Below are 13,154 nucleotides of genomic sequence, written 5' to 3'. Positions count from 1 at the left end.
GGATCCGAGGAATCTATCTAAATTAGGATTCTTCCTCTATATTAGTTTAGATGTGAGCTATTCTAACTTCTATGAATACGAATTATATATATAAGTCTAGAAAAAAAACTCTCCATTACTCGGTGAGTTAGAGAGACCGACCAGACAAATGGATGGACAAAAAAAGAGCTTAAAAATTTTACCTCTTTATTATTAGGTATAAATATAGATATAAACTTATTTACCATTAATTCAAGTTCGCATGCGAAGAGCCAAAATTTTATTTATATAGATAATATGTCCAATAATAAATAAGCCTATCTCACTTCGTCACTACTAGAAGAAGGAAAGAAAAATAAAACATATTTTAAACCCTTACTTATGTGTCACAAAAATTCACAAGGCCGTTGCTTGGATTGCATGGATCCTAGGTAGTTAGCAGGACTGATAATGGAATGGAATCACGCGAGTGCGTTGACGACGACGGGGCTTCTGGCATAGTGGGTCCCGTCTGTCCAGACGAGCCTCCCAAAGACGTAGCCCAGCCCGATCTTGTCCTTGTGCGACGTGACCGTCACCTTGAACTCCTCCTCCTCGCCGACCCCCTTGCTGAACTCGAGCACCGTCGGCTTGACCTCCATGGTGATCCCGACCGGGGCGCGCCAGGACGCCAGGTACTTGGCCGGGCGGCCGACGTTCTTGACCCGCCGCGTCACCGTCTGCGTGCCGCGCAGCGACGGCACCACGATGGACGGGTAGTTGAGGTCCTCCATGGCGGGCACCTTAGCCGGGCACGCGAACTTGCCGGCGCTGAGGCGCTTCATGTCTGCCTCGGAGAAGCCCATGGAGCAGAGGAAGGTGAAGTAGTCGTCGGGGGTGGCGTCGTACACGAGGCCCGGGTCGACGGCGCGGTTGGGGTGCACGTTGCCGGCGCCGTAGGCGAAGGCGTTGGCCTCCCTGCCGTCGTGGTCGCGGATGGGCGCCCCCGAGTTGTCCTGGGTGCGCGCCGTGGTCATGATCGCGGAGCGCATCGCGGCGGGGCTCCACTCCGGGCGCGCCGCCTTGAGGAGCGCGATGATGCCGGAGACGTGAGGGCAGGACATGGAGGTGCCGGACAGGATGGCGTACTCGGAGCGGCGCTTGTCGGAGGCGAGCTCCGTGGGGCCGACGTACTCGGTGAAGGCGGCCAGGATGTCGACCCCCGGCGCGGCGATGTCGGGCTTGAGGACGTAGGGGAGAGTCCCGCTGGGCCCGCGGGAGGAGAATCCCGCCACGGACGGCGAGTTCTTGACGCCGACCTCCGTCTTGGAGGGCGAGATGTTGGCGACGGGGTTGGCCGTGGACGCCATGTAGGCGTACAGGGAGACGGCCTCGCTGTAGGTGATCATGGTGGCCGGGAGCACGTGCGCGTCGGCGACGATGTCCTCGCCGTCCATCCTGTCGTTGGCGAGGATCATCCCGGCACCACCCGCGTCGAGCACGGCCATCCCCTTGGTGACCCGGGAGACTTGGCCTCCGCCTCCGCCTCCGCCGCCGCCACGGCGGCACACGACGATCTTGCCCTTGACGGCGGCGGGGTCGAGGGTGCCGAGCGCGCAGCTGGAGGCGTCGTACGTGTTGGAGGTGGCGCTGGCGGCGCGCGCGGCGTCGACCATCGGGTAGAGCGTGTTGGAGTGCAGCGTGGTGGACTCGAGGCTCATCCCCTTGAGGCGCACGCTGTTGCCGAGGGTGAGGACGTTGGGGAAGTCCCTGTCGACGGTGGTGGCGGCGACGGTGGTGACCCAGGGCGCGGCGTTGACGATGGTGTTGTCGTAGGGGCCGGAGTTGCCGGCGGAGCAGACGACGGAGACGCCGTGGACGGCGGCGTGGAGGGAGCCGAGAGTGACGGGCTCCTGGAAGAGGGACTTGGCGTCGTCGGCGAGGGGCGCGTCCTGGCCGAAGGAGACGGAGATGACGTCGGCGCCGTCGTGGATGGCGGACTCGAATCCGGCGAGGACGTCGGCGGCGGCGCACTCGCCCGACCAGCAGACCTTGTAGGCGGCGACGCGCGCCCGCGGCGCGCCGCCCTTGGCGGTGCCGTTGGCGTAGCCGAAGAGGCTGGCGCGGGGCACGAAGCTGCCGGCGGCGGTGGAGAGCGTGTGGGTGCCGTGGCCCTCGGTGTCGCGCGTCCAGTTGGCGCCCACCACGGAGGGGTTGCTGAGCAGCATGTCCCTGTTGAAGAACCTGGCGCCGATGAGCTTGCGGTTGCAGGCGACGCCGTACTTGACGGTGTCCTGGCAGGTGCCCTTCCAGCGGGCGGGAACGGCCTCGGCCAGGTCGCCGCCGTCGTCGGCGAAGCTGTGGGACTCGGGCCACACGCCGCTGTCGAGGCTGGCGATGATCACGTCCTGCCCGAACTTGGCGTGGTTCCAGATGGAGCCCGGGAGGACATGGCCGTCGCGCTCCAGGTCCATGAAGTCCCAGGAGCGGGTGGTGTGCAGCTGGAGCATCTTGCTCTCCACCACCGCCACCACCTCGGGGTGCTCCTGGATCTGCTGGGCGACCGACTCCTCCAGGTGCGCCGCGAACCCATTCAGGGTGCTCTTGGTGTAGGAGTAGAAGATGGACTGCCGCGCCGTCTCGTCGTCGCCGCCGAGGATGGATGCAAGGAGGTGATGGTGAGACTGGGTGGCGCGGGCATGCTCCTCCGCCGACGCATCACGGCCATAGGAATGTGCTCCCAGATACACGATGTAAGACTGAATGCATTAGCATTAGCATTAGTTAGTGTATCGCTACCAAAGCCTACTAAGTAAATTTTTGCTTGCCTTCTTGTACGCTTCCACGAGATGGAGATGCCACTCGGCCACGCACAGGCTCAGGAACTGGACGACGGCGACCAAGAGCAGCGACCTCTGCCTCCTCCTCGCCATGGTACTCTGTCACTGATCACTGGGATAACTTAACACTACTAGTGACACCGTACCTCCCATCTGCCCAACTGATGCAATGCACCTGTAATAGGCAGCTATAGCTAGCTTTCAGGGCCGGTGCAGGTTTCAGGGCCTCAATTTGGCTAACCCCCTACCTGCTTTGACTTGACTGCAAAACAATGGCATGCATGCTTGCAACGGGATCACCATTAATTCATCACCAAGCTGGATCCAGAGAAAGTTTGAGGACTTGTTTAGTTTGCAAAAATTTTAGTTTTTGGCTACTGTAGCACTTTCGTTTTTATTTGACAAATATTATCCAATCACGGAGTAACTAGGCTTAAAAGATTCATCTCATAAATTAAAGGTAAACTGTGTAATTAGTTTTTATTTTTATCTATATTTAATGCTCCATGCATGCGACCAAAGATTCGATGTAACGGATAATCTTAAAATTTTTTCCGAACTAAACAAGGCCTCAACACCTGACCTGACCTGATGAAGAATCTCATCTCATGACCTGCACTGCACTGCATGCCTACTAAGCCCGTGTTTAGATGTGAAAATTTTTTAGATTTCTATACTGTAACACTTTCGTTTGTTTGTAACAAATATTATCTAATTATGGACTAACTAGGATCAAAAGATTCGTCTCGCGATTTACAGGTATAATTAGTTTTTGTTTTTGTCTTTATTTAATGCTCCATGCATGTGCCGCAAGATTCGATGTGATGGAGAATCTTGAAAACTTTTTTATTTTTGGGGTGAACTAAACAAGGCCTAAGTACTTACTGCCAACCAAAGCCGAAATGTCTGCATGTCACTCGGTCAAAGCCCCCAAAACAGAGCACCGTAACATCCTTCCTTCCTATGTGTTTCAAACTTTTCAATTCACGTCATAAGTATGCAAAACAAAGACATACACAACACAGGGTGGGAGCGTGCTGAACGGGGCACAAACACGCCCAGTTGTTTTCTTTTTAGGTTAGAGTATGTCCAACGGTACCTAAAAAAAACTCCCAGAAATCTATTACCACAACTTTTTAAATATATCGAAAAAACCCTAATAATTTGCTCCTATAAAAAAACACAAAAGCAAGTCCACTTAGGCCTTGTTTAGTTCCCAAAAAGTTTTGCAAAATTTTTCAGATTCTCCGTCACATCAAATCTTTAGACGCATGCATAGAGTATTAAATATAGACGAAAATAAAAACTAATTACACAGTTTGGTCGGAATTGACGAGACGAATCTTTTAAACCTACTTAGTTCATAATTAGACAATATTTGTCAAATACATACGAAAGTGCTACTATTCCTATTTTGTAAAATTTTTTGAAACTAAACAAGGCCTTAAAGATTTTTTGGGCATAGCCCTGCCACACCTATCTGGCTCGGCCAGACCAAAATATTATTTGGGTGTTGGGGGGGGGGGGTTATCTTTATAAAACTCATTTTATCCCATCAAATTTTAGTATCTCTCTTTATCAAAACCTTCACTGAGAATAACCTATTAATCTATGGACGCCACATTCATCATCCCTAAGGGCATCCCCAATAATACTCAAATAATTAGTCTAAGAGAAATTCTATTGGCTATGAGAACGCCTTAATAACAATTTGTAAATAGCTAGCTAGATGAGATATAAAAATAAACAAAAAAGTAACACTTTTAGAGAGAGATCAAATAGCTAGCAACATTTAAATAGCTAATCTAGCACGACCTCTTAGAAATCTCTCATATAACTTTCTACTATAGTGTTTATTTTTTCTTATTTATATATCTCATCTAGTTAATTATTTATAAATTATCATTGATAGCCAATAGAATTTCTTCTAGATTAGCTATTTGAGAACTATTGAAGACGTCCCGACCAATACACACTGCCGTCTTATAGTTAGGCGAAAGATGCTTATACTCTAATCTGTATCTATTAGGCCAGTCTCAATGCATGTTTTATGAGAGTGTCATGCATATTAAATAGGGTGTCATATAAGCATAACTGCTGACTTGGCAGGGTCATTAAATGAAGGAGTTTCATCCCCATGAAACTCCTGTGGCTCGGTTACGTAGTTTATAGTCTTGGTAACTGTGCCATAAAATTATGCATTGAGACTGGTCTTAGAGACATACTCCCTCCATATCCGAAATTCTTGACGTTTATGACATGATTGTGGTAACCAATGAGTGATTAATTAGAGAGTATTTTTTTTCGTTTGCCCCTATTAAATATGTGTGTAGGTGTAGTCTTTCCAAGAAAATTTCGTAGTGTTGGTACGTTGGAGTCTTGGCCTTGAGGTTGGCAGTTAGAAGCCCCTCCTAGGCGCCTTTTTTTGCTTACTTTTCCATAGAAGTTCTGCATGGCGCATTGATTGGGTAATGGGCACGGCGGATTGGCCCGACGCTGCATGCGGGAAGAGGAAGAGATGCGGCCTGGCGCGCATGCAGGGAGAGGAAGAGACGCGGTGCATGCTGAGAGAGAGAGAGAGGAAGAGACGCTGCAAGCCGAGAGTGAGGGCAGGTGTAATACCGTCTCTGCCAGGCCTTGGGAGCAGAGAACGTCAAGTTTAACGAAAATGAGCCAGGAGTGCAGAACGTTACCTTTTACGGATACGGAGGGAGTATACAAGAGGCCTTGTTGTGCTAAGGCCTTGTTTACTTTCCAGAAAATTTTGCAAAATTTTTCACATTCCCCGTCACATCGAATCTTTAGACGTATGCATGGAGTATTAAATATAAACGAAAATAAAAACTAATTGCACAGTTTGGTCGAAATTGACGAGACGAATCTTTTGAGCCTAGTTAGTCCATAATTGAACAATATTTGTCAAATACAAACAAAAGTGCTACAGTATCGATTTCCCAAAATTTTTCGGAACTAAACAAGGCCTAAGGGCACTCACAATACAGACTCTATCATAGAGTCTAAAGTTATTTATTACCTCGAACAATGTGGACTTGGAGTCTAAATAAGACTTGGAATCTTATTTTTTCTACCTCTTTCTTCAATAAATATGCTGTCACATCAGTAAAATACCATAAATAATATGTAGTTGATTGTCTTGGACTCTGTGATAGAGTCTTGCATTGTGAGTGCCCTAAGGCAAACCATTCTAGATTTACTACTAGGTTTGAACAAATTTAATAGACAAAAAAAGAAAGTAAACTACGATAATACATTTTTTTTGATATAATGGAGCTCGATGATTTGACGATGGACCGACCGGCCGGTAGCCTGTCCGGCTGTCCCCATGCATCACTGTCCGATCGAGCTACCGTTATCGCCAAATTAAAACGGGTCGCAGGCTAGCTGCTGTGCGGCGGCGCAGTGGTTGTTATATACAGTACTCGATCGGTCATGTTTATCGTCAGCTAAAAAATTTTTATCAAGTCACTTCCAATCTTTCAACATATGTATGAAACATTAAATATAGATTAAAAAAATATCTGCATAGTTTAATTATAAATCATGAGACAAATTTTTAAAATTAATTAGTCTATAATTAGCCATATATAGTTACTATAATAATCAACATATACTAATAACAGATTAATTGAACTTATAAATTCGTCTCATGATTTTTAAATAAATTATGTAATTTACTTTTTAATTAATCTATGTTTAATACTTAAAATATAGGTTATAATATCTAATGTGACACCTATTTTTTTTCACGCCCTAGTAACGGCGGAACGTCGGCGGCGAGCTGAGCTCGATCAAACGCGATCAACCAACTTCAATTATTGCATTGCGTTGCGTTGCATTTCCATGCGAAATAACACAGGGGGATGGAACGCTCCAACAAAAACGTACGGGAAACCCATGCGTGCATGCCGGGTCCATCGCTCCAATTAACTCCAACAAACAAATGGCAAACGACACGCTAAGCATCACTCGCTGTGATCGACTAGTTTGCTTATTATTCAACACGTACGAGTACGAGCACACACAATCACAATCACAATCACAATCACAATGACAATGCATGAAGAAGAAGAAGAAGAAGAAGAAGAAGAAGAAGAAGAAGAAGAGAGACTGGAGGAGCCGATCGAAATTAAATTAAAGGAGCCACGCCATCCCTTGTGCAACGGTCTGTCGGAAGCGGTCCATGTCCCCCGTCGCCGCCGGCAGAGAGATGCCGACCTCGACGCCGCCACCTCCTCCTGGACGCGCGTCCGCCACGGAGATGGCGCCGGTCTTGGCCACGGACACCATGTCCACCTTTGCCGGCGGGCCGAACCCAAAGTCGAGGTCGTAGACGCGGAACCTCGGGGAGCCGGCCACGGACAGCGTCCCGTTGGCCACCGCCTCCTTGACCCTCGCCACGCACGCGTCCCACCGCTCCTGCGCCCCCTCGCGCACCTCCTCCTCCACCGCCGCCGCCACCGCCGCGCACGCCGCGAACAGCCCGACCATGCCCCCGGCCGCCACCTCGTCCGTCGGCGCCCTCGCGATGGCCGGGCAGCAGCAGTTGCCAAAGTACTTGTCAGGGACGGGCGGTTTCAGGCGAGAGCGCTGGTCCACGGAGAAGAGGAAGTAGCTGGTGTTGTTGGACTTGGACGTCTTTGCTCGCCGGACCTGGCTGTAGCAGGACCAGATGAAGCCGTAGGTGGCGAGGATCGAGGAGCACCGCGGCGGCGTCACCATGCCACGCCGCGCCGCCTCGTCGGCGACCGCGCTCTTGATGCTCTGCAGCAGCTGCTGGGACAGCGTGAACGTGGCCAGGGCCTTGTCCTCGCCGGGATCCTGATACTTGCCCAGCACGAACTCGAAGCCGTCCTGGGACACCACGGGGGGCATGCTTCTGAGGTACATGTCGTAGAGGCCCCTGGGGTCCGGGATGAGCTCCCGGTCTATCACGGGGGGCTGTGCCTGTGGTGGTGGGAGCTGACGATGTCCAGCTCCAGCCGCCGCTGCTGCCCATGTGTGGAGGAAGTGCGTGGATCCTGCTCCGTCGCAGGTGGTGTGGTGGACGGTGACTCCCACCGCGAGGCCCCGGCCGCCGAGCAACAGCGTGGCCTGCACGGCGAGCACCGCTCGGCCCTTGGGCAGGTGCGGCACGAGCGGGGCGAGCGCGGCCACCTGCACGGGGGCGGAGTCGTCGTCAGCGATGAGGTGGTCGATGTCCACGTCGTACTCGGCGGTGGTGAAGGGGACGGCGTCGCCGGGTCTGTACGACAGCTGGTGGCGGCGCTCCGTGGGCGTGGGCATGACGACGTGTCCTGCCATCGGGTAGAAGGCGCCGAGTGCCTGGGAGAGGGAGGTCCTGAGATGGGAGAGGATGGCGGGGACGTCGGCGTCCGGGGAGAGGCGGTACAGGAGGACGCGCTCCACGGGCGGGAGGTGCAGCCACTTGACGTCGAAGAAGGTGAGCGGGATGGAGCGTGGCGGCACTAGTGCGACGTCAACACCACCTGCAGGAGCCACCTGGGCCGTGTCCACGACGCGGAACAGCTGCTGCTGCTGGACGTGTCCGCCGGCAGCCTGATCCGTTGCCATTGCTGCCTCCGTTGCCGGTAGCCGGCCCTGCAGTCCCTATCCCTATATATCCTTGCTGCGCTACTAGCAAGCTAGCTAGCTAGCTAGATTCGGATGATGGAGAGACCTCCCTGTCCCTGCCGCGCCATTATATATATATCTTGGCAATGCGATGCGAAGCGAAGCAGGCACAGCTACCCGCACGTGCTCAGTTGTTGTTAGCTATAACTAGCTAGCCTTGCCTCCGCGATCCCTCTCTCTCGCTCGCTCGCTCCCAGTCCTTGACCAATGCAATGCGCTAATTAGTTAGCTAGCCGCTACAGTACAGCACATTCGTCGACCGGCCGGCCGCACCTGCATCCGCACCGTACGCTTTAATTTGACAGTTGGATGATCCCATCTGATCCACCCTCGTGACTGTTGCATGCATTGAGCATCCTGTAATCGTGTCAAGTTGTGTTCAGCATGTAGATGCATTAGCTAGGTGTTTCACTATTTTGTTGCAAACACGTTTGTAATCAGCGTAGAATCTTAGACTTGCACGTGGGCACACTGAGACCCCTTCCTAAGGCCTACTCATGACTTGTCATGGTGAGCGCGTCGTGCATGTCACACGGGCAGTGGCCGAGCTAGGATTTCAAACTTAGGTATTCTCACTTTCACAAAGTCGAATCTATAGGCTTAAAATATAACTAATCGTACTGCAAGTCAGCAACTTTAAACTAATATTTGCTTTCTAGAATATAGACTTCTAATTAAAATGCCAGTTTTTAAATGTTTTGAGCTCAAATGTGCGAAAATACTATATATTATAGCATATACTTTTATATATACAAGTATATACACATATTTATATAAAAGTGTACCAAAATAGTTGGGTATTCCCGGAAATACTGGGGAATACCCCTAGATCCGCCCATGCACACGGGTGACCACAAAAAAGGGCACACTGTGCAGCGGCTCAACATGGCGGGGGATGCCGATCAAAGCCAAGATAAAGACCAAACAATGCATCAAGAAAGAATGCACGATCAGCAGTTGAAAATATCCCCTCGCTCTCTCGTGTGTTCGTCGGCGAGCTCGTGGTGCGCCGTGTGTCGACAAGAACCTAGCACTGGCGATCCACCGAACCTAACATCTAGTATCAGAGCTGGTATATGTTCTACGATGGGTCAACAAGCCCACCACAGAGCCACCGAAGAAGAAGCTCGTGATCCCACAAAGACAGGCGACAGAGAAGATGATCAATGTGGAGGTGAGTTCGGTGCACAGCGTTCGGGAGAATTCATTGTTCTAGCCGATGTTGGAGCGATCCAACTATACAAAGTGGGCAATACTGACGCAGTGCAATCTAGAGGCGATGGAGATATGGTACACCATCGATCTGGGTACCAATGTCATGTGATCTCAAGATCGCTAGGCGATGTGGGCGCTCATGCATTTGGTTCCTAGGGAGATGTGGACAACCTTGGGTGCCCGCAAGACCATCAAGGAGGCATGGGAGGTGGTGTGTATGATGCACCTTGGCACCGATCGCGTGAAGGACATTAATGCCCAAAAGTTGTTGAAAGAGTTCGAGCACTTCGGTTTCAAGGAGGGCGAGTCCATGGATGACTTTGGCATGCGGATCACAAATCTCATCGCCAATCTCAAGGAGCTCGGGGAGACACTAGAGGAACCATGAGTGGTGAAGAAATTTCTTCGCGTGGTGCCTCTCTTTGTCTTGCCCAGGTGGTGGTCTCCATCGAGATGTTCTACGAGATCTAAAGGTGATGACGATGGAGGAGTTGGTGGGGCGCCTGCGTGCGGCGAAAGAATGACTCGACGACTAGGTTGAGCATATCGTCGACCAGATGGGGCGCCTCCTGCTCACCGAGGAGGAGTGGCTGGAGAAGCATAAGCATCGGTTCCACTCTAGCCCAAAGGATGGCAGTGGTGGATCCAGTAGCGGCCACTCAGAAGGGCAAGGCGGTGGCACACTCGGATGACGATGTTTCGAGGGCCGTCAAATTGACCTTCGAGGGCACTCTAAGGCGGAAGGGGCGCGGTCGCAACTGTGGCATATATGGCCATTGGGCACAGGACTGTAAGCTCCCAAAGGAGGAAAGGGAGGCCAAGAAGCTAGAGGTGAACATGGCTCACTCTGGGCGTTCGGGTTACCCGATCCAATCGGGTCGGGTAATTCGGGTTTTGAAAAGTTCGGGTAATAGAAACTGGAACCCGAACTCAGTCCCAAAAACCCATTACCCGCAGCCGCGGGTACCCGCAACTTCGGGTTCGGGTTCGGGTAATCCCATTCTACCCGAACTCTGTAGAATGTAAGCAACCCCTTAAACATCATATAATTTGGCATAGAATTATAAATACATAACTACATAGAATTATAAAATGGCCAAGTGCAAACGACACTTGGTGGCAAAGAAAACAAGATAAATAACAGCAGCGCTGCAGCAGCCAGCAGGCTAGCAGTTCAGTCCTTCCGGTCTCCATGGCACTATGGCAGATTGGCAGCATACAGCAGGCCAGCAGCCAGCAGGTGCCGAGTGGTTTCTTGTGTGGGCTTGTTGGGCCGCGCTGGCCGCGTGGGGGGAAAAAACCAGAGTGAAACACATGTTCTGATGTTCATATGATATGCGGATTCGGGTTTTCGGGTACCGAAACCCTAAACCCGAATTACCCACAAAATTTGCGGGTTTTGAGATTCACTGCCCGAACTGGAATCGGGTATTGCGGGTTCGGGTTTTTCGGGTTCGGGTGTGGGTTTTTCGGGTTCGGGTAATGGGTAGCGGGTTTTATGCCCAGAGTGAAACATGGCTGTGGGCGGTGTGGAGTAGCCAACACTGATGCTGGCGACGTGCGATGTCGAGGTCGCGCGTGGGCCGACACAGATCGTCCACCTGACAGAGATGGATGTTCCAAACAGTGTGTGGGTGCTCGATATCAGAGCAAGCAACCACATGACCAGAATGCAGTTGGTGCTAACATAGCTCGACGATGGCGTTCACGGCATAGTGCGTTTCGGAGATGGGTCACATGTCGAGATCCATGGCATTGGCTCTATTATGATGGAAGGCCGTCACAAACAACACAAAGTACTGGCCAATGTTTACTATATTCTAGCTTTGAAAAGAAACATTGTTAGTCTTGATCAGTTAGAAGAAAGGGGTTTCAAAGTTGTACTGGAGAATGGTAGAATGTGTGTGTTTGATCAAGAACGTGCCATGTTGATTCCCACTCCTAGACTGCTAATAGGCTGTACACAATCAAATTTGGCTTAGCATCACCAATATGCTTATTAACGAAGACTGAATATGTGGCATGGTGTTGGCATGCAAGATTTAGTCTTCTTAATTTTAGAGCTCTCTGAGATCTCAGTTGCAAAGGGATGGTAGAAGGTATGCCAATAGTGAACAGGGTAGAAAAATTTTGTGATGGTTGTCTTCTTGGCAAACAACATAGAATTGCCTTTCCACAAGTTTCAAACTATAGAGCAGAAAAGGGCTTAGAACTAGTTCATGTAGACTTGTGTGATCAGATCACTCCAAAGACCCTAGGGGGTTGCTCATATTTTGTGTTAGTAGTTGATGATTAAAGCAGATTTATGTTGTGGAGATGTTGAAAACTTCAATTGTGGATACGTTCTTCTTGTTGTTCTTACACTCCTCCAAGTGCCCAACACCCTTATACTCCATTTTTTTTGTCACAAAAGTAGTTTTATGAAGGGCTTGAATGTAACAAAAGAAACTAACCCAAGCTATGGAACCATTTTGTACTCAGACCATTCTATCTTCTAATATAATGATGCACAACTCTCCTGCATATTTGAAAAAGAAAGTAGTTTTGTGAGGAGCAAATGCTTTCTTGTCCTTCTTCGGTGCATACCCTAGACCTTCCTTATTCAAGGAAAGTGATTACTTAGACATTATCCCACTTGGCCTCACTAATATAACACTTGCCTAGTGCATGTGTGAGCTTGTCCACCTCCAGCTGATGATGACACTCGGGGAGTAGTGGGATTGGAAGAGGGAGCAGACAACACGCCCATGATGCCTGGCAGCGGCGTCCATCGTTAGGGAAGGGAGGGTTCATCTCCGGCCTTTGAAGAAGGGGTCTAGTGGCGACTACAAGCACAACGGTGGTGGTGGTTAGTAGATGGGCGATGAGGGAGGCAGCAAGTCTAGATGGTGCGCGCGACAGAGGACATTCATTGGGTGGAGTCGATGGCATGCAGTGTACAAAGGTCGGCCAATGGGGGCGGTGTTGACGGTCCTTAAGTATCAAATTTAATTATCAAATAAACAGAGAAAAGGATCCAAATGAAATCAACATCTAGACTTAGGGTTTTATCTGACAGAATTCCACGAGTTTTGGTGTTTGTCTATTTCTGCAGGGGGTTATCAGAAAATAAGGAAGAAAGGCCCACACGTCGGGATTACATAGAGATATCAACGTGCCGCGCAATTATCTTACATCTAGAAGACTCCAGAAGCCACGGGAAGGAAGCGGAGGCCGAACGGGGCCAGGCACTGGGCGCCCGCCCAGTTGCCCTGGGCGCCCGCCCCCTCTGGAGTCCAATCAGGACTCTCTTTCGGGGAAGATCTCCACCGACCTAAAGGATCAAGGATAACCGTTCAATCAATGTCGGTTTGATCCAACGGCCCATATTCACTTGAAGGGACTATAAAACCAGACCCCCTGGCCCCTGGAGGAGAGAGCCTCTCAACCCTAATTCATTATTCCTCAAGGGAGAAGAAGCCCCTGATCAATATTAGAGCCACCACATCA

The 13,154-nt window shown here is 50.5% G+C and overlaps 2 protein-coding genes across 2 annotated transcripts; both read right to left on the bottom strand.

Annotated features, from left to right (window-relative positions):
• LOC8059233 (subtilisin-like protease SBT5.3) lies at nucleotides 243-3,184 on the bottom strand. The gene is made up of 2 exons (XM_002463418.2): nucleotides 2,787-3,184; nucleotides 243-2,717 (listed from the first exon to the last, which is right to left on the bottom strand). Exons 1-2 carry the CDS (start codon nucleotides 2,889-2,891, stop codon nucleotides 441-443), a joined length of 2,382 nt encoding a protein of 793 aa, XP_002463463.1. The 5' UTR covers nucleotides 2,892-3,184; the 3' UTR covers nucleotides 243-440.
• Nucleotides 6,717-8,538, bottom strand: LOC8059232 (anthocyanidin 3-O-glucoside 6''-O-acyltransferase). Its single transcript, XM_021451901.1, has one exon. The coding sequence runs from the start codon at nucleotides 8,388-8,390 to the stop codon at nucleotides 6,951-6,953; it is 1,440 nt and encodes a 479-aa protein (XP_021307576.1). The 5' UTR covers nucleotides 8,391-8,538; the 3' UTR covers nucleotides 6,717-6,950.

This window comes from Sorghum bicolor, chromosome 1 (assembly GCF_000003195.3).
Source record: "Sorghum bicolor cultivar BTx623 chromosome 1, Sorghum_bicolor_NCBIv3, whole genome shotgun sequence".
NCBI classification, from domain to species: domain Eukaryota; kingdom Viridiplantae; phylum Streptophyta; class Magnoliopsida; order Poales; family Poaceae; genus Sorghum; species Sorghum bicolor.
The sequence above is the reverse complement of the archived record's forward strand: the minus strand, read 5'-3'. Positions and strand labels throughout refer to the sequence as shown.